A 20,648-nucleotide genomic window follows, 5' to 3' on the forward strand; every position below is an offset into this window, starting at 1 on the left:
CCAAAAATCATATTAAGTAAAGATCATGTTCCATGAAGATATTTAATAAATATCTTACCGTGTATATATATATATATATATATATATATATATATATATATATATATATATATATATATATATATATATATATATATATATATATATATATATATATATATATATATATATATATATATATATATATATATATATATGTATATATATATATATGTATATATATATATATATATATATATATATATAAAATTATTATTATTATTAATATGTATTTCTAAGGACTTCAGAGCTTATTTATTCAGCTTTCAGAGGATGTGTAAATCTCAGTTTGGTTTTGTGGTCCTGGGTCACATATGTAACAAGGACACTGTAAAATAAAGTGTTACTCTTTAAAACATGACAACCAATTTCATATGTAACAAGGAATCTGCAAATATTATAATGCATTTTAACTTTGGTTACAACTATTTATGATTAATACCTTTACGGATTTAGATAAAGTGTTAACAAATGATCTAAAATCCGACCAATACTTTTTATAGGTAAAATAAAATGTTACTAATGAAGATGTCAATGATCTAGTAAGAAAAGCACAAGCAGAAAATAACTTTTTTCAGTTGCTAAAAGATGAACTGCATCGTCATCTGCTGGACTGCAAATTAGGGGGTTCTAAGTCATAAATGCTGAATAATCAAACATGATCAAATCTGGTTTGAAGTACGTCTTTTAGAGAGCATGAACCAGTAAATATCATTTTCAGCCACTTAGCCCTTAATGTACCCAACGTATATTTGGCTTTGACAATTCAATACAACCTGTGGTTTCACAGATTTACAGTGACATGTCAAAATAGTCATCCAAATTAATTGGCTAGATGCTGAACAGAGGCAGAAAGAATAATTTGGGTGACACATTGACTCCTAAAGTGAGGCGAGCAATTTTGCTAGGGTTACATCCATGAAGGAATGTAGGTAACGTACTTGTCTCAGTCCAATGCCACAGACTGCTCTTTGACCAACTAAAACAAATAGTGTTCAACTGCTAATGTGGAGCCAGTACAAATAAATAAATCAGCTTGTTTTCACTGTGCTTAGTCCATAGATTTAGTGAAAATGAAAAATTGACTTTGCATATATTTGGTGCTGGCCAAGCTTAAAATGAGGGTTTATATAATATGAAAAGGAATACCTTAATTGTAAACACACTGAGTATGTTTAAGTGTCCGTTTTTTTAATATGTCTACTTTTCTTTGACAGCCACGGCAACAAAATGTGTATTTTTGCCATATTGCCGTTAATTCGGCTGTATTTGAACATCCACAATGAAGGTAAAAACAATCCCAGTGTTGTATGCTGTTTGAAATGTATAGTTTCGGCATGTACTGTAGCGCTCTATAGGCAGCGGTGACCACGGGCAGTGTTTCACACAGAACTCGTGTTTCGCTGTTAGCCGCAGTGACTGAGCAGCGCATGAGTTCTGGAACATTCCTGGAGGGACTCAAAGAAGAACATACACAGTGGGAGTTTGGATCCAGCCCAAGAAAAATAAATCCAGGTTTACATTTTATGAGTAAATGAGATCATATCTAGTCGGCCCTTGAAAGTTATGAGACAAAAATGCATGTCTGTGCTGCTGTTAGATCAAGATATTTCATTTAGATTTGATAACTCATCATGTCTACAAGGCATATGGTTTGTGTGGGTGTTTGGGCTATAGAAATATGGCAGTGATGATGTTGCTGACATCTGCGGTTAAGGGTTGTGTGCAGTCGTGTTGATTAATAAATCAGCTATAGCTCTTAATACTAAATTTGTTGCGTTAGGCACTTTTGAAGAGAATTGTGTAAACACACACAAAGCAAAATTAGTTTTAGATTTTCTAAATAATGTAACAGATCATCAACCCAATGATCTAAAAAAACGTTTTGCTAATGTTCCCATTAAGTTGGGAAACACAACTGAACGTTCAAAACATTCATTTTTAAAAATGCTTTAAATAGTTTTTGTCTTGGTTATGCTTTCGTTAAGGAAACATTCCATTTTATCATTTTGGAAAAAACTTTACTATATTGATCTCTAAACTTTCGGAAACTATTAAAATTTAAAAATATTAGACAAACCTCCAACTAAAATGTTTCAGAAAAAAACATTGTAAAGAATGCACAAATAACATTTTTGTGCAAATGTTTTAAGAACATTATTAAATACCAAATAACCTTGAACAAACGTTCTATTAGCGCTCCTGGAAAAACATTTGTTTGAGAGAACGTTGCCAGAGCGTTCTGGGAATGTTCCCTGTTAGATGGGTGGTAATATTTTGGCCTTTGAGCAGATATTAAATGTTTCTTTGTTTTTGCATTTGGCTTCATGACTGAAGTGTCAAGAAAATAAGTTTTGCATTGATTTTGTGGTTGGAAACCTAATAGCTGTGAGTGTGACAACTGTTGACTATGCCACCAACTTTTCAATAGAGATTTATGCGGCATTGAGTACATACAATTTTCGGAAACTTGGATTTACAGTAAGCCAAGTATGCATATGCAAGGTCAGCAATGTGTCTCACATATTCATTACTATTTTGACCTTAAATATGACATTTCAGTGGGCAAGATGAGTTGTTGTCATAATGAGGCACATTCATGTTAAATTGATCATAATATGCTGCAGATTATTGTACGTTTTGTTTCCTCTTCCTTTACACAACCACTCTAGAGTTTCTCTATCCCCAAATGTTTCTGTATACAAACCTTGATTACCTTGACAACAAGAGAAGGTGCTTAATCAAGCTCGAGGTCCACATAACTGGCCCCAATAAATACTTTGCAGCACTTAATTTAGTTCCATGCCGTGGGCCATTAGCTCCTACAGTCCATCTCTCAGCAACTGTGCGGCTGATGGAGAGAAAAGGCACAGCAGTGTCAATTTAATTAAATCCAGCTTGTCTGGGTGAGGCTGTTCATCAGCCACGTGTAGCACATTTCTGACAGGACCAGAAATTACTATTGATGCCCACAATATTATTTTTCTTAAGTTGGGTTCATTCTATTAAAAGATAAATCAGTGGACTGTCTATGTGCAAGAACAGAAGGCAAATGTGGGAACCCTAGTATTAAATAAAAGTAAATAGACAATAATTTATTTTTGTTTTCAATTTAATTGTTTATATACAATCAAATATTTTGAAGAACAATGCAAGAGAATATACACTCATCGACAAAAACAGAGGTTACTGCCCTTTGAGGGCCATCATTTTAAGACATGTTGTGATTCACTCTTTCTTTTTAAAATCAAACATTTTATAAAAGAAAAAAAAAGTATTGCAGTCGTGATTAGGAGACTATGCATGACATAATGAATGACTTCTGTGTAAAGTAAATCATTTGCAACAAAATGTAATGAATTTTTTACCAAAAACAACATATTTGTCAAAAGATATTTTTGTGGTTTGCATACTTCAGATGAACACACTAAAAAATGTTTTTTCCAGTTTTAGTGTAATAGCTCTAAGGATATGTTGTTTTCTTTCAAGTAATTATTAAGATACCTGATAAACCTCATAACCTTAAAATAATAACCCTCGTAACTTTAAAAAACTGCCGCAACAAAAAGCATTCTGCATGAAAATATCACAGATTAAAGAAATTACAAAAGACATGATGTATTATTACCGCATTTGAATAACATATTTGAAATGAATGGCATTTGAATAACATTTCAAATTGATTATTCACTGTTTTATAAAATCGTAATGTTTAATATTTTCCACGCTGTTGTAGACCTGAGCAATTTGTGCTTTTAAAATTTTGACACTTTCCACTTAAAAAACATATCCTTAACGTTTACTTGTCTAGGTCAATGTGTTCCCAAGTTACGCTTATGTTTTCCTTCCATGCTATTTCCTGTGGTTTGTACAGCATAAGTCTGGTTCATAAAGTTACCAAAAAAGCAAACATGTTCTATTTAGTCATGGTTTGTGAGGAGAGCGTGTATATAGGCCTACTGTCACAAAGCACATTCATTTGGAACAACAAATAGAAAGAACATACGACATCATAACAAGACATCACTGTGTAACTCCAGAGATAATGCCATAATTTGTATTCATTAACCAAGCAGGTTTGATCGTTCCTGTTCCCTTTTTAACCACTTGAGTATTATGGCTGTGAAACAAGCATCAAAGCGCTGTATGGGGCCCCACAGGCTTCGGCTGTATTAAAATCACAATCTGTCTAATTACAGGTATGCACAGTCAGAGTGGTGAGAAAAGGAGAATGTTTTCTACAGAGATGCCTCGAAGGCTTTGTTAATACACTGACTGGAATAAATTCCTCATGCGAGGAACTCAGGTGCCACACATTTCCTGTACTGAGAGCCTTTTGAAACAGCCTTCCAGGTGAGAGTGAGCCTGTGACTCAAGTTGTCTCCACTCGAGCCGTGAGTAAACATCATCTCGCACTTGATCCTGCAATAAGCCCAGTAATGAGGCCAAGCACTTGGCATTAAGATCACAGAGCGCTCGTCTGCCCTCAGTCTCACGCCGCACAGTCAGACACTGTTTGCCGCTGCACAGATTTTTGACTCAGTTCCGTGGGAGATGAGAGCGTCTGCACGGGTGCCATTAGTCACCATGGGATAGCAATCGCATTTACAAAAGGGGCTTTCTGAACAAACATAATGTTGCGTGGCCTGTCATCACACAGCAACTTAACAAACGTGAATCAACTCAATGCAATGTCTTAGAGGCCTTTTGTTGCCATTTATTAGTTGCAGTTGTTTACCCTGCCACCAATGTGGTAATAACAAAATATTAAAGTACAAATTATAAATAAACTTTTGGTTACACTTTATTTTAAGGTGTCATTAACTATTTAAGTACTGAGTAATATTGCCTACTGGGTTAGGGTACGATTGGGGTTTGGTTGAGGGTTAGTTGCATATAATTATGCATAATTTACTATTAATACATATGTAACCAGGACTTACCACATTTTTTTCTAGGGAATACATTTAAATGCTTCACAAACCTGAACCTGGTCATGAAATGTTTTGCAATACATCACAACAGCAACTTTCATATTGAGTTTTATGTCCTTATTTCCTTAGTTGTGTTTTCTTTAAGCTAATGATTATAGCCTAAATAATAAATCGTCTGCATGGAATTTCAGGCAACAAACAAAAGACATCCATCTTCCACATCAACAGCATGTGCTTGTCTTTATAACTATAGTTAGGCTACTATTACATAGCTAAGTTTTCATTTAAATTGATGAACATTATACAGCTAGATATCATTTCAAGAGCTCCTGTGGATGTGCGTCGTGTACCCAGTGACTGCAGGCTTGTGTTTTTATTTGATGCTTGGGAAAAGAGCGCCACTTGGGTGGTTGGAGCCCTGGCAGAATCCCGAAGTCTAAGTAACCTTTAATCCTTAATCCTCAACCCGAACCTGACCCTATACTGCATTTACTCGCGTCTAGTTGTCGGACGTCTGTCTCAAACATCTTTAAACCAAAACATTATAGGATAATTGTTGTGGGCAAAAACGATACAGATTGTAGCCTACGTTGTTCCTTATTAGTCGTGTCATCAAATCACATTCACATTATTAAATATTCGATACTTATTATAACCGTTATAACTTTCATATAGTAGGCTACACGCGCATCATTAGCTACATTTATTATCAATCTTCGATAACATAGCTTACTCGATAACTGCAAGTGATTATCTGTTTTCAATGTGCTGAACTTTCGACTCTTATGTTGAAATATGTGTTTAGCTTCCTTTATCATATTAAAGATTACATAATCAGTGTTCGGCATAAATTGCATAAATTACAGATTTAAAATGCGAAATCATTTTTATAATCGTGTGATCTTTAAACGCAGCTTTGGCGCAGTTGTATAGTGTTTGTTTCAATAAAATAATAATCACCTGAATAATATCATAAACGATACACATACAGTCTCTCTCATAGGCTATAGCCTATGCTATAAAACCATTATTACAGTATACAGCATATTGCTTGCATAGAGTTCAGGTCCAAAGTCAGTTTGTTGCTGAACTTTGATCTTCTTTTATTACAGGTAAGTTTGTTTGGTCTTCACAACTTCATGTAAAGCAGCTTTCAAATTTCGTTGGGAGTCATTGTCTAAGAACCACTATGATGAGGTGAGTTTTGATGAGCTTTAATGTTACATTATATATAGCCTATATATATATATATATATATATATATATATATATATATATATATATATATATATATATATATATATATATATATATATATATATATATATATATATATACATACACACAAAGTAGGTTTTATCTTTCTATTCTATTTCTATAATTTTGAGCTTGAACACTCATGTTTTGTTTCCCACATTATAGGTTTTCTGTTCTAATCTGCCTGTCAGTGCTGATGTTAAGCACTTCGGCCAAGCCATACAGGCCTAGGGTATGTTTAACTTCTAATATGTACACTCTTAATTTACAACAAAATATTTTGACTGGCTTACGTTACAAAAGAAAAAAATAAACAATGGCTATAGTCGCTTTTAATTACAGCTGTTTTTACAAGGTCTGCCCTGACCCTTCTTGCCATTTTGAGCAAGATGAAAAGGATGTAAAGAATTTAACATTAATTTTAGTGTCTTTGCTATTGGGTTATTTTAAACATATTTCAAATTTTAAACAACCCATTTGCTAATGTTTGGCTTGTTGCTTTTACAGGAAAAAGAGTTTGGCAAAGCAGTTCAGGACACTATAGTGTAAGTACTTGTCTTGCCTTCTGCACACACTGATAAGTAGTTTGTAAAACATGAATATAAAAATATATATATTTCAATTTAACCAAATATTCACAAAACATTAAATTAAAATATTCCTTTTCCATGGTAGTTTTGATCACCGCAATGGGAAGATGATCCCGGGAATGAAGGAGGAGGTGGAGCCACCACAGGACATGGATATAACAAATTCTGACATCGATCCTAACATGTTGATTTGGAAAGTTGTAAAAGAAGAAATTCAGCAGAAATACAACAGGCCTGAAGAGGATAAAGATGATCTCTACCACTCCTTTGACATTAAACATCCAGCTGACCCAAAACAGCATGAAAACTACTTTCAGCCACTGAGACGCGAACAGGTACAGATGTATGACAAACCAGAAGAAGATAGGGACGATCTATACCACGGCATGTTTGATGTAGCTGTCGAGCCAATGAGAGGAGAGAAGGATGTAATTGGAGGTAATGCCAGGCCCATCTACTCAAGCCCTGAAGAAGACAAAGATGACCTGTACCACGCAGATCTCAAAGGACATCAGTCTGACCAGAAGGCTCTAGCTATGAATATATTCCCCGTTCAAACCAGAGTGCACACAGAGCCAGAGGTAGACATGGATGACCTTTATCATAAACAATGATAAAATAAGTCATGTCGTGTCTAAAGGACTGCAGTACTGAATGTTAATTCATTATATGTCGTTTTAATTAAATTATCTCTTTTTTTTAAATCATAAAATAAAATGTCTCAGCATGATTTTAAAAAAAAAAAAATTTATATAGTAATAAAAAAAAAGAATGTCTGTTGTGCATGTTTCGCACACAGCAATACTAGGAAGACTGTGACCATAACCGAAAGCCATATGATTCACTTAGTTTTTTTTTTATTTTTTATTATTGAATCATTTTAAAATATGTCAAAGTAAATTAACTATTTTTGTACAATCATAATAAAATAATTGAAAAAAGAAAGTATTTATTAAGGCAAAGTATTTACTATAAGAAAGGCAAAAGTATTATATTTCCATAGTCCTAAGAAAAGGACATTCAGAGCTCGATTCAGCTGCTGTTAATTCACAGAACGGGCAACAAAATAAAATGCTGCCAGGTGGGGATTGAGCTACACCTGTCGCACAAGGTGAAACATAAAAAGAAATACATTTAACAAAAAAGCAGATCTGACTTTCAGTTCACAAAACTTAACTTTATTTTTTTTAATATAAGAAAGGTGGACACAGTTAAGTATTTTCCAACTGTTTTACTGTATAAATTGTATGATTTTTCTCTTTATTTGAGAAATTGTCTTATTACTTATTATACAATAATACATCACATTATTACAGAAAATCTCAAATGAAGGCACGAAATTAATAATGTACACACATTTTTATATAACAAGTAATAACATAAAGGGCTACAGTAGTTTTATATCACTTATCCAAAGATATTTTGTGTGCATTATCTATAGGATTTTTGGTCTTATCACTTTGGTAATGAAAAATTACCAAACAGGTCCTCTTTCAGCATTGTTCATCAGGTGAAATGACACCTTTCTTGATAATAAGATTTCCATACAGTGCAGTCTCCCTGTCAGAGAGATTGAAGGATCATCGATTATTTTATTAAATAAAAAAATAGCAAAACAGATCATAATCGATCGTAAATAAAAATGCTCACCCAGTTGCCACTACAGCAAATGCCTTCTTGGCACGCTCATAAAATGCAAAACGCTCAACAAACTTGAAGTTACCCTGAGGAAAAAAAAAAAAGCATGTTAAATTTCAAAACTTTTTTTATGGTTTACATATATATACATATTTGACATTCTGGACAAATGATTTGTATTCTCTTTGTAAACCTATAGCTTGGTCAAATATAATTTCAGAAGTAATGAATATGTCCTCATCAAATAAGTTGTGACCTTTTATGTATATAATAGCTTACATCTGATCCTGATTGTTTCAGGAGGTCAGAGTACTGGTCCCAAACCGGCACTTTCAGCCCCTTTAATTTGTCACTCTGCACAAGGTCCATGACAGCTGCCTAACAAATCAGACCATATTCAGTTACGGACACAACCTACAATTATGAAAAGTTACATAGGCTACACGAACGACCAAGTTTATCTTTGTGGTTTAGCCATTTAAAAATGAAAAGATGCCAGAGAATGTTATCACTCACTGAATCATCATAGGTATCAAGAGGAAAAAGCTTCAGTATTGCCTTCAGAAGTTCTGGAATACCTACACCTTAAATAATAAAACAGACCATACACTTGATTGCCTTGCACAGCAGTGTCAGTGACAAACATTTGATATTTTGGCTGTTCAGCTAATGCATATTATTAAGAAATTTGAGGGTCAATAGATATCTACAAATACAACAGTAACCATAATTTACAAAACAATTAGGCCTATTAATGCTTCTGTAAACCCATAATAAATTAGCATGATCTCTTTTAAACAGTATAAGAAGCTGTAAAATCTTTTGATTTTTTTAAATAAAAGTGCATCTACAATTTTCTAAAGTTGTATTGTAGGAGCAATACCTGTAGAAGCTAGATTTTTGAAAGGTTTAGACGACTGTAGGAACACATACCATCCGCTCTTATCTCCACTGGACCACATTTACAAACAGATGCGGCTGGAAAATTTGCGTCTGCAAGAACTAAACAAGTGACAATTCATACATGACGTTCATTTCTTACACAGTATAGTTGTAAATGATGACGTCTCGTCTGCGCTCATAAGACAAACCAGATCCACTTAAAGCTGAAGACGGACAGAATATCGACGCCTTTTAACATCAGCGGGAGTCGAAAGACTGGATATGTGCTTTGGCTTAGAGATAATAAAAATGTGACATTTTTATGAGAGACAGCCTACAAAGTTTTTGAGTGACATTTTGATGATAGAAATGAAAGCGCATGCTGCGTGGTAGGAGCGCAGCCAAAGCAATATCCCTTCCCGTTTTACTGCTCGAATTGGGATATATCCGTGGCGTTTTTTAAATCGCATCTACCTTCAAATAAACCAATGACATGCTATAATGGTACAAACAGCTATGTCGTTTTACATTCATCCAGAAATAAGCCCACATGTGTGATGCAGGAACCTTGGTTCGGTTTGACGTTCGTAAAAGGGTCGCTGCGTGTGATGCGAGCTCATTAACGACTTACCTAGTTCGTCTCCATGACCCATTTGCGCCAAAACATACAATAATTCAGGCGTAAGTATTGATGGGACTCCTTTTAGCATAACCATTTCGAAGCAGTGACAGAACACGAGCGAGTTTGTGGGGAGTCATGTGACACTTCAAAGTATTTCAATTGGTTTACACGAAATACGTTTCTAACGCAACCTGCGTTCCGAATACGTAATTTGCGTTTCTTTGCATACCAATGTCTTACCTCATCAATGTTCAAGTAAGTCTGGTTATGCATTGGGCTTATGCTGTTTCGGAATGAGAAGGCATATTAATTTTCAGCATCGTTTTTATATACATTTTCAGATTAATGCATTAATAAATTAAGGTTATATTTCAGACTAATTTGCATTAAGTTGTCAAAGAGCACTATATTTACACTGGCGAAAAAAATCTCCTTTGTGTGAGGTAACCACATCCACTCTACAAATAGTTTTTATTATTTTTTTTATTATCGATTTACATTTCAAAAATGTATTAAATCGTCATTGAATAATCAGAACACTGCTAAAATCAACAAATAGCCTACATCTGGCAGTGCACGCTCATTAATTTAATATAGATTTAAAATAATATATAGGCTACAGGCCTAGGCCTAACGATAGCAACAGGTGTTTTCAAATTCATTATTTCAGTCTTACGTGGTTACCATAGCCCATGAGTCTCTGAAGACCAAGCATTAGCCTATATTTTAATCTTACGCACAATGTGAACCAGTTAATTACGTGATAAGCTTGACGTGAATCTTCAATTAGAGTAAAATGTTGAGGAACAATCCACATGTAGGCTACTCAAATCTCATAATCTGCAGTGACTGAACTCACAACACTCATTGATTTTCAAAGATCTCCGCGCATAGCCTGCATTCTGCGCGTGAAAGTGTATATTATTGCTTATTATTATGTTCCACAGCGATTTGTAAATTAAATTCCTACAAGATCCCATGCTAAATATTAAGTAGGCCCCATGTAATCGAATCTTATTGTCGGCAAATGGAAATTTAATTATACATATGGCTGATACATTTTTCATAGTTGGGACATTTATTTGTTTAAAAAAAATTAGCAAGCTAATTGAACGTAAACTCGCCGTCTAAATGAAGAACGACACCTAGACGTGCAGCTGCTACTGATGAAGAGGAACCGCCGGTGATGTGGTTGTAATTCAGGGAAATTTGCTCCAAAAGAGGTGTGTGGAGGCTTTGCAGCTGCGAAATGTAGAGTGAAAGTGGAAAGATGGAAGACTGATGGAAGAAAAGACATTCGGAGGAGCCAAGACTGTCTGATCAGTTCAAAGCTCCTTTCTTTTACCGAGGAACCATGCTGCTCCCTCTTTGGTTCTGCTTTTTTAAATGAGTTTATCACGCTATGAGGAGCTGCCTTTGCCAAAATGTAACGTTTTGCCTCTTTTGTCTGCGCTGAGCGCCTCAATTCGGTCTACATTTATTATTTTGACCTTTCGTTAGCAGGGGATAGACTTCAAAGTGGAACCTCTCTTTTGCTGTCTTTAAGGAGACCTTTGTGCTGTTGCGGTATGGAGAGAACGGTTTTTTCTCCTCTTTTAAAAGTTTTGTTCCAGGGGCTGAGAAGAAAGCTGGACTCTGAGGGAATATTGAATGAAAATTAAAATCAATTAGGCTATGGACTTTTGAGAGTGTTTGGAACGACGCCGTGCGAAGAGAAAAAAAAAGCCAAGATTTTCAAGTGAGAAAATGCCCTCATTTGATGTGCAATTGAGATGAATAGACTCGTCCTATAATTACATTTGCTGTGGTCCTTCTGGACGCTGTATTTCACATAAAATGGGCAGTGTTTAATGCGTAAAAGTGGGTTGCAAGTTCGCTGGCGATCTTTAACATGACACGTGATGATTAAGCGACATTAGAAACTTCAGTTAGGTCAATAATTAGGAAGTTTGAGCTGTTTGGTTTAATGCAGCTACATTTTACAAATTAGCTTTAGATTTACGAAAAACAAAAAGCGAATTAAGATAATCTTCAAAACAGAAAAACGCATATTAATGAGATGAAAAATGCTAGTTATTTAAAAATCGCCTTTCTAAAAAAAAATCTGTTTCAATGCATTGGTCATAGTGATGCATTTAGGATGGCCTGGTTACTGAGAACACGTTTATTTATTTTTTTATAAGTTAAGATAATGTTAATCCTGTTGGTCAATAAACTTAAGTATTACGCACAAAACCTACCTTGCAGGCTATTTATTTATATATATATATAAAAACTAATTCGCGTCCCTCAAAAGTCAAAACACTAGTTTGCACTACATCAAGAGCACTTAATATAACAATGTAATAAAATAGTTTTTAGATTAATAGCAAATATATCATAAAATGCCGCTACAAAATACTTCCACATACAGCGACTTTATCATCACATACGCTGCACGAGTGACTAAAAAAAAGAAGCCACAGCTCCACCTAGAGTGTACAGGGTGTAATTGCGCGGTCTCAATTCCTATTGATCAGCATATACAGTGAAATCAGAGGATTTGTGCAAAATCTTGAAGAGTTTTACAGTCATTACAAACAGTTTAAGAGGGCGATGACATTTTCTCTTCCAACCCTATCAAATGTATATTACAATGCATTATTTTGTTTCAGTTACACAGAAGTAAATGTACTGGATCCCTCTATTAATGATGTATCAGCAAAGATTTCAACGTGATAATACCAGACCATGATTAATACCCAGACATTGATTTGAAAAGGCCATGTATAACTAAACCAAATGTGAACTACAGTTATGCCCAAATACATAGCCCAAATCTTTGTTTTTTCATAAACACTTTAGAAGAAAATTAAGGCAAATTAGTGTATTTTAATATCAGCATTTGATCACAATCTAAACAACATTTTTCAACTGGAATTTTAATTGTCCTGGAAAGCAGCCTTTCTCTTCTCGACAAAGGCAGTCATGCCCTCTTTTCTGTCCTCCTAAAAACAAGAACACAGCAAGTTCAAGAAAGCTTTTTTCTCAAAAAAGGAAATGAATATATAAAAGAAAAGTGACGCACCGTAGCAAATGTTGCATGGAACAATCTTTTCTCAAGTCGACAGCCCTCAGCTAAAGTCAGTTCAAACGCTGCAAGTAAAGTTTAAATAAAACTATGAGTTTCTAAATGGCTGCACAGGACTATATGCATTTCTTGGATGCATGAACGTGATTGAGCCTCACTCATGCAACATGAATACATCTCTTTAATAAATCCCTTACCTGCATTAACAGCTTCCTTTGCCATGGCTGAGACAATTTTGGAATTGCCTGCTATTTTCTCTCCACATTTGATCGCTTCTGAAACCAGCTGATCCACAGGAAATACTTTACTTACCAGACCTATAAAGATGAATACATTAGTCCACATATTAAATCGAGAGAAGAAGAAGCTGTAGTGCAAAAGTAAGTTTGAAAGACAAACCAGACTGTTTTGCGTCCTGAGCTGAGATTCGGTCTCCAGTGAGAACCATCTCCATCGCAAGGGATTTCCCCACTGCTCTTGTAAGCCTCTGAGTGCCACCAGCACCTGGAGCCAAACAAATCCTGTGATCTCAGCTACCTTGCTTTTATTGTTTTTTTAATATTGGCATTCATAATTATTCTGCAACAATCAATCCACATAATTTAAAAAAATTGATGCATTATTGTACCAGGAATGGTCCCTAGCAAGATTTCTGGCTGTCCGAACTGTGCCTTCTCCCCAGCATAGATTATGTCACACATCATGGCAAACTCGCATCCTCCACCAAGCTGGACAGGACAACAAAAATGTTTGTTTATGCTTGAGTTGGAATTAAGATTTAAACAGGTTTTCTAGTGACTAATTTAAAACATTTACCTACCGCAAACCCATTGACGGCAGCAATAACAGGCTTTTTGACTGTTGATACCCTGTTCCAATGTGCCAAGAAGTTTCCACCATAGCACTCTTGAAAGGTTCGATTCTGCATCTCTTTAATATCGGCTCCAGCTATCAAAGCAAAAGTGTCAATACAACATAGGACCAGTCCAAAAAAAATGGAATATAACACACAACTAATTTGATTGAGTTTCACACCTGCAAAGGCCTTTTCACTCCCCGTGACGACAATTGCTCCAACTTCTCTGTCATCCTCGAATGCATCAAGGGCTTTGCCCACCTCCATCATAAGCCCATCACAAAGAGCATTCAGGGCCTTTGGTCTATTCAGTTGAATGAAACCAACATTCTTTTTTTCACCCTTTTTGTCAACCAGTATGTACTGATACTGGCCACCTGCAAAAGAGATGAAGGTAATTGGTCAAATTAGCTCACAATATGGCTCAATGCAATTGTTTATGATAAAAAACAACTGATTGGTCAAATACATCACCTCTTTATTACTATATTTAAATAATATTATTAAATATGTTTCAATTGTAAACAAACACAGTGGGGGTAGCAGCAGCTTCCATAAAGGTAGGCGTTTCCATTATAAACTTGCAGGTACAACAAACACTTCCAGCAGCCACAGAACCAGAGCAGGCAAATGACGCAAGTTTCCAACCAAAGCAAAACTCGAGACTGACATTGAAAAGGACGCCGTTACTTTTAAGTAGACATGGTTCCTGTTACCTGAACTGCATTGCCTGGTTGCTGCTAAAGCAGAGGGTAGCAGTTTACTGTTTTTGAGAAGTAACCCTGTGGATCTGCAGAGCAGCGCCATGCTTGTGCGAGGTCAACGGTGACACAATGCGACGCTCGCGCTGAAGCCGCGTTGGTTGGCTGTCAATGGTGACGTCATGGCGTAATTAGGATGCCAGACATTGTTTTACAAAATCCCTCTTCCGTTGTCATTACGGATTACAGTTTTACATTTTTACGTGTTTTATTTGATTTTATACTTGGATTTTATAATATACACCTCAAAGGGGAAATGATCATCTTTTCTTAGTGTTAAATCACACAAATATGTACAAACGCGTGTTAAATTTTCCGCTTACACCCTTTCTTGGATTCGTTTTGAAACGAGGATTTGATGGAAAATAATGGCAACAACGTAAGGCACATTTTTGCGCTTATAGGTCCCTCTATTGGTCACTTTTGTGAATGAACTCCACATTTGCGAAAAGCACTGTCGTTTCAACGACAAAATGTACGACGGAAGGAAGGATCTGAGGGTAATGTTAATTGTGGTCTCAAAAACGTTATAGGCCTACTTATTGCAGTCAATAATTTGTATTAACGTTAATGATGTTAATTGATTTCTTTCTCCCATAGAAGAAACCAGCCATTAGAGGGCGCTTTATTCTTGCAATACAGTATTGTTGCCGTCTACGGTCTTCAGTTTTGTTAAAACGGGCAAACTGCCAAGCAGTTTTAAAGAAGCTTTATGTTAACTGCTTACATGACACATTAAATGACTTCAAAGTCTGTAAGGATTGATTTATTGGTGTGTAAATCAGTTAGAAAAGCATTGAAACTTATGAAGATTACAAAGTTCAGGAAATAACTAAATATTGCCTGTAAAACCAAAACACAATAATGCATTCACATATCAACAGTTTATCCAGATGGCAATGTTAAAATAGTATTAATTATTTTGGGGTGTACGTTTAATGAATTGTAATGCACTTGCTACTTTTTAGGTGTAACGTATGGCAGCATATTTACAGGGTTTTCTAGGGGGCAAATATATAATACCTTGGCAAATTTTAAGTTTTATTGATAATTTTATTTGATTTAATTTCAACTATACAACACTTGTTTTAACCACACACGCACACAAAAAAAGGTGCATTACATTACAAAAACATTAATCTTGAAAAGTGCAACTCAATTCAAGTCTGTTGGTGTAACTCATTAGTAATCATTCAATTTTAGATCCCAAATACCAACACTATATTTCAATAGGCACATTTCTGATAAATACCAAGACTCTGCAGGTCTTGATTTAACTCGTGAAAATGATTGTACAACTACATCCAACGTCACAAACTAGCTCTAAATAATGGGCCACTTTAGAAACACACATACACCTCTGAAATTGTCTTCAAATAAAAGAACTGACATATTACGCTCTAAAAGCAAAGCTCTAAATATCCCAAAGAGGGGGGGAAACAATGTATCACGTTACCTAAAGAACTCAAGTGTTGATGAATTGGTAACCAGGGAACACTTAAACTAAATAAATCACATACACTGTCAAATAGCGTCTAGACATTATTGCAGTAACAAAAAAAAAAAAGTGTGTATATATATATATATATATATATATATATATATATATATATATATATATATATATATATATATAAAAAGATGAAGCATATAGTAGGCCCTGTTTAGTATATGTACATCCAAAATTCGAAGGCTTCATAACAATAGTTTACAACCAAGACATTCATTTTCAGCCCTCATAAATGTGAAACAGTTTGAAAGATTGTTAATTTATTTTGAGATACAAGACAAGAAACAGCAATGAAAACGGAAGCTTTAAAACTGGTATCTGTAATAGGGAATATTAGAAGGATCATAGGGAGTCTGATGAAATCATATTGATAAATATATGCCTTGAATGTACTCAAAGTCACTTTGGATAACAGTGTCTGCCAAATGCAACGAAATCTATTACTATACTAGAGCACAGTCAAAACTTTTTATATTCTCTCCTTACATCTCCTTTCTCACCTGTTATTTTTGTAAATACAAATTCTCCCTCCCCATTTTTTTTCAATTAAGTGTCATTTCACTCACACACTCACTGTTCAGAGACCAAAAGATGCTCAAAATGGTCAACATTAAAACTGTACCAGACAAAATGACGCAACTAATAGATTTAGCAGTTAAATTGCAATTTGTTAAGTGCATTGTATTGGTCCCGATGACCAGGTTTCAGTTCCTAAATGTCTCGTATCAAAGTGTGTTTGCCACAACATGTCAGATGGGTGTGTGGTCAAGGACCACATTGCTTGGGTTGCAAAACCGATTCTCATTATATAAACTCTGCATGAGTTTGTGACACATGAATGGTTGCAGAGAAAATCGGCCAAGATATTCAGAGTGTAAAAACGGCCTACTTCACATTAAATGTACAATAGTTTATACAGCTGTCGTTTTCGATCAGGAGTACCTTCTCTCAACACATTAAGGATCTTAAACAGAACAGTTTCCTATTGCAGTCGATAAATATTCTAACCTGAACACTGATGTGAGCAGATGGTTTCTAGCTGGTGTTAAGTACTCTCTGGCAAATAATAGCATTATTCCATCACATGAAATTCAGTCAAGCAGATCGGCCAGTAAAGTAGACAAAAACAGCAGCCCTTCAACTTCATTCATCACTGCCTCGGTTTCTATGTGTTCCAGGACACAAAGAGTAAGTACAAGTATAATATTATAAAATATTACAATGCTGACCTGAATAAATACTGAGTGATGAGAAGCATTGCCAGCTTCTTCACTAGAGTACACAACAGAGTTTTTATCAACACAACAGTTAAGATGACCGTAGTACTACATTCACTACCGTTCTAAAGTTTGGGGTCAGCAAGATTTTTTTTGGTTTAAGAAAACAATACTTTAATTTAGCAAGGGTGCATTAAGCTGATCAAAAGTGACAGTTAAGACTTACATTTGTTACAAAAGATTGATATTTAAAATAACATACTGAAAAAAAGTTTTACACAAAATATTAAGAAGCACAATTGTTTTCCTCATTGATAATAAGAAATGTTTTTTGAGCAGCAAATCAGCATATTACAATGATTTCTGAAGGATCGTGTGATCACAAACAGCCTGGGTAATCATAAGAGACTTCTTTCCAAAGCATAAAAATATCTTACTGACCCCTAACTTTTAAACGGTAGTTTATGCATGTTGTGCAAATCAAGAATAGTTTCTCAGGTATTGTAATGTAATGTAATGAGTAATAATAATTACTTATATCACACTAATAGAGTGGTGCAGGTATGACATCACTTTGTAGGGCAAAATGCGGAAGCGAGTTAGCATTTTTGCACTTCAGGTTCCCTCGTCCCGAAGTCAATGGGTTTTTTTGAATGGGGTTTTGGTTAAATGGCTGAAATAAGGTCTGTGGTGAACACAAGCTCAATAAACTTTCATGTTTTATTCGACAACACAAAATACATCTGCATTTCCCCACTCGTAATTTTTTGAAGCGGTTATGTCTTGAAAAAGGCGGTTGCTAACAAGTGGCTAAATGGGTCTACAGAGGCTGTCGAGGAGATTAAACGTCATCACGACGAACAGGAAAACTCAAGTCTGCTTTTACAGCCTCATTATGCTCATAATTGTGTTCTTATAAACCATTCGAACGCAAACTTACTGGGAAAATGTTTTTAGATCAAAACTGAAAGAGTTGTTGGAAGCTTAGTGATGGCGATGTTGAAGTTGAGTGACCGTGGTGCGGTTCGTTTATAGCCTATCTTTAGCTTTTTACTTCTGGCGTCTGCATTTAGGCTTCAAAATTCATAAAAGTGTGAAAATTATCTTGACGGACAAAACGTGCAAGTATCATAAACTTGTGTTGATCACAGAGTTTGTTTTTAGCGTTAATCTAAAAGCCTATGGGAAAAATCCCATTGGGATTTTCTCGAGGGAACCAGCTTGATGCTAACTGCCGGTTGGCCTACAAAGTGATGTCACACCTGCACCACTCTATTCAGTACTACATGTGGAGGTGGAGAAGACAGAAGGAGGAGAGCATTGTGGGTGTGTAGGGTGGATGGGTAAAAAGCCTTGCTGAGCACCAGAAATATGCTGACCCTTTGCTGCGTTTATATTTAGAGGAGTGACATAAGGAGTAAGAATGAAGAGGAGGGAGTCATTTTTTTTCTGTGAAGACACTCACTTTACATCCACAGCTATTACGAAGCCTATGAGTGGATGACGGTACATTCAAGAAACAATTCAGCCCTGTTATTTCTGCTCCTTCAACTTTTACTAGGTGCTTATAATAAAGCGTAAACAGTGGACAAATATCAAACATCGTCCTTCCAAAAAAATGAAAATGACGCGAATCAAACCCAGATGGAATGACGAATGCTGAATCTGAGCTCCTCTATTCTAGCAGCCAAAGTATGGTCAAGACAGCCTATCTAATAATAATAATATTAATTTAAAACATTTTTGTCATCAGAATGAAATGAAGTAGAATCAACTTTTTCAGATTTCCTGAGTTTTGGATCATTTTGAAACTACACTGCTAGACTACAAGCATGACTACATTGGCAGTGTCTATTGAGAGCAGCTAAATCCCAGTGGCGCATGGTACTGCCACAGAGTGCATATCAAAGTGTGCGATCCCTGAAAAATTATCAAAGCTAGACAAATAAGCTACAACGTGAAGCAAGGATACTGGAAAACACACATCTGATATTGCAACCATTCACCAACCTGTTATGATACAATACTCAGAAATCATTCCAATGAGAGGTTAGAGGGCAAAAGTAGTGAAAATGCAGATGTTGTTGATGTCTTTGTGTGAGCTGCGGCCCAGAGGCCTTCACTGCCTGTGGCAAATGCACAGGTGCGGGCAGTCACCTGTGAGAAGTCCTTTCTGGAGCGTGCTCAGGTGTGCTTGCTTAGCCCAGCTTGGTGATCTGAAGACTTCCAACTATCCGGATCATATTAATGGCCAGCAAAGACTTTACTTTGTGATAAAAGTCAAACAGCTGGTGTCCATCCACAAAGATCCTAAAACGCTGGTGCTCACAATGGATCTCAATCTGTACAAATGGGGAAAGGAGAGGGGAGAAAGAGTGAAATGAGATCAAATCAAATGAATCCTTTGTCAGTCACTGAGACACATTGTGGACAGTGTGTTGAAAGGAAGTGCTTGTCTGACTTTGCATGACTGCTTATCTCAGCCCAACATTTGGAAACAGTGACCCATTTTTTGGTTCGCCTTCAGCCCCAATTACAAACAATAAGCACTCATTATCTTTACTGACTTTGTTCGTACAACTCTCTGCCATACGGAATAATTCTGTAAATGCCTATCATGGAGGAATAAACCGACATGCAAAAGCAGGCATACTTTCATTTTTTTTAATGACAATATGCTTGTCATGGTTTCATTTATTTGATCAAAATGAAACAGTGATATTGATTTATGTTCAATATTTGTTTTAAATGTCATTTATTCCTGTGAATTTTCAGCATCATTACTCCAGTCTTCAGTGTCACGTTATCCTTCGGAAATCATTCTAATGTTGCAGAAATATTCTAATGTTAATATGCATTTAATTCTACTATTGTAGGTATTATTTTGGAAGAAAAATCATTTAAAAATCCTTTGATGTAGGAGAAAAAGGAGGAGAAAGGAGGTTTTGCCTCTTCATTTCAAAAGTCCACTACATGCCACTTCTTTAGACATCACATTATAGTGTCTGAAGGAGATACCTTCATACAACATGTGTATCTGTTAAGTCTGACTGACTGGGCAAGGAGGAAGCTGTCAGTGTCAACGGTTATGGACACAACTCTGAACCCTGATTAGAGATCTCAGATTAGAGAACATGTAGATGTCAGTGTGTCAGCTCATTACCCTGAAAGGCTGGTCCGGGATGAAGGGGAAGTAAGCTATAGGTGCCTCCTCCTCACTCCATTTCCCAGAGACTCGTGCATTCCTCAGGAACTGCCTTTCAGTGAATCGT

At 35.7% G+C, this 20,648-nt stretch overlaps 3 protein-coding genes across 4 annotated transcripts; 1 reads left to right on the forward strand and 2 right to left on the reverse strand.

The window, feature by feature from the left end:
* The first annotated feature begins 6,084 nt into the window (after window positions 1–6,084).
* LOC307141848 (uncharacterized protein) lies at window positions 6,085–7,742 on the forward strand. Its single transcript, XM_079842302.1, has 4 exons — window positions 6,085–6,170; window positions 6,396–6,462; window positions 6,738–6,775; window positions 6,906–7,742. Exons 1-4 carry the CDS (start codon window positions 6,163–6,165, stop codon window positions 7,432–7,434), a joined length of 642 nt encoding a protein of 213 aa, XP_079698428.1. The 5' UTR covers window positions 6,085–6,162; the 3' UTR covers window positions 7,435–7,742.
* Window positions 7,743–7,979: 237 nt separating this feature from the next.
* fuom (fucose mutarotase) lies at window positions 7,980–10,100 on the reverse strand. Of its 2 annotated transcripts, none has more exons than XM_079842304.1 (6): window positions 9,972–10,100; window positions 9,342–9,460; window positions 8,975–9,042; window positions 8,738–8,836; window positions 8,471–8,544; window positions 7,980–8,380 (listed from the first exon to the last, which is right to left on the reverse strand). In XM_079842304.1, the coding sequence occupies exons 2-6, from the start codon at window positions 9,418–9,420 to the stop codon at window positions 8,314–8,316; spliced, it is 387 nt and encodes a 128-aa protein (XP_079698430.1). In that variant the 5' UTR covers window positions 9,421–9,460; window positions 9,972–10,100; the 3' UTR covers window positions 7,980–8,313. The 2 variants fall into 2 exon arrangements, with proteins under 2 accessions (XP_079698430.1, XP_079698429.1); XM_079842303.1 differs by having other exon boundaries at window positions 9,392–9,460; window positions 9,972–10,095.
* Window positions 10,101–12,818: 2,718 nt separating this feature from the next.
* Window positions 12,819–14,745, reverse strand: echs1 (enoyl CoA hydratase, short chain, 1, mitochondrial). Its single transcript, XM_079843015.1, has 8 exons — window positions 14,605–14,745; window positions 14,068–14,265; window positions 13,853–13,980; window positions 13,661–13,760; window positions 13,432–13,536; window positions 13,230–13,349; window positions 13,030–13,097; window positions 12,819–12,949 (listed from the first exon to the last, which is right to left on the reverse strand). Exons 1-8 carry the CDS (start codon window positions 14,693–14,695, stop codon window positions 12,884–12,886), a joined length of 876 nt encoding a protein of 291 aa, XP_079699141.1. The 5' UTR covers window positions 14,696–14,745; the 3' UTR covers window positions 12,819–12,883.
* Window positions 14,746–20,648: the final 5,903 nt, after the last annotated feature.

The sequence above is a fragment of the Gobio gobio genome (assembly GCF_949357685.1).
Source record: "Gobio gobio genome assembly, chromosome: 18".
In the NCBI taxonomy this organism is placed as follows: Eukaryota; Metazoa; Chordata; class Actinopteri; order Cypriniformes; family Gobionidae; genus Gobio; species Gobio gobio.

Bases quoted from the DNA above. Each gene is read 5' to 3' on its own strand.
- fuom (XM_079842303.1), bottom strand. From the start codon at position 10,056: ATGGTTATGCTAAAAGGAGTCCCATCAATACTTACGCCTGAATTATTG. The intron at 9,043-9,391 runs GTATGTGTTCCT...TTATTATTTAAG, and splicing joins AGTGGAGATAAGAGCGGATG to GTGTAGGTATTCCAGAACTT. The intron at 8,837-8,974 runs GTGAGTGATAAC...CTGATTTGTTAG, and splicing joins TTGATACCTATGATGATTCA to GCAGCTGTCATGGACCTTGT.
- echs1 (XM_079843015.1), bottom strand. From the start codon at position 14,695: ATGGCGCTGCTCTGCAGATCCACAGGGTTACTTCTCAAAAACAGTAAA. The intron at 13,537-13,660 runs GTACAATAATGC...GTTTGGCTCCAG, and splicing joins CTTGCTAGGGACCATTCCTG to GTGCTGGTGGCACTCAGAGG. The intron at 13,098-13,229 runs GTAAGGGATTTA...CTTTACTTGCAG, and splicing joins AAAGGAAGCTGTTAATGCAG to CGTTTGAACTGACTTTAGCT.
- LOC307141848 (XM_079842302.1), top strand. The intron at 6,463-6,737 runs GTATGTTTAACT...TTGCTTTTACAG, and splicing joins CCAAGCCATACAGGCCTAGG to GAAAAAGAGTTTGGCAAAGC. The intron at 6,776-6,905 runs GTAAGTACTTGT...TTTCCATGGTAG, and splicing joins GCAGTTCAGGACACTATAGT to TTTTGATCACCGCAATGGGA.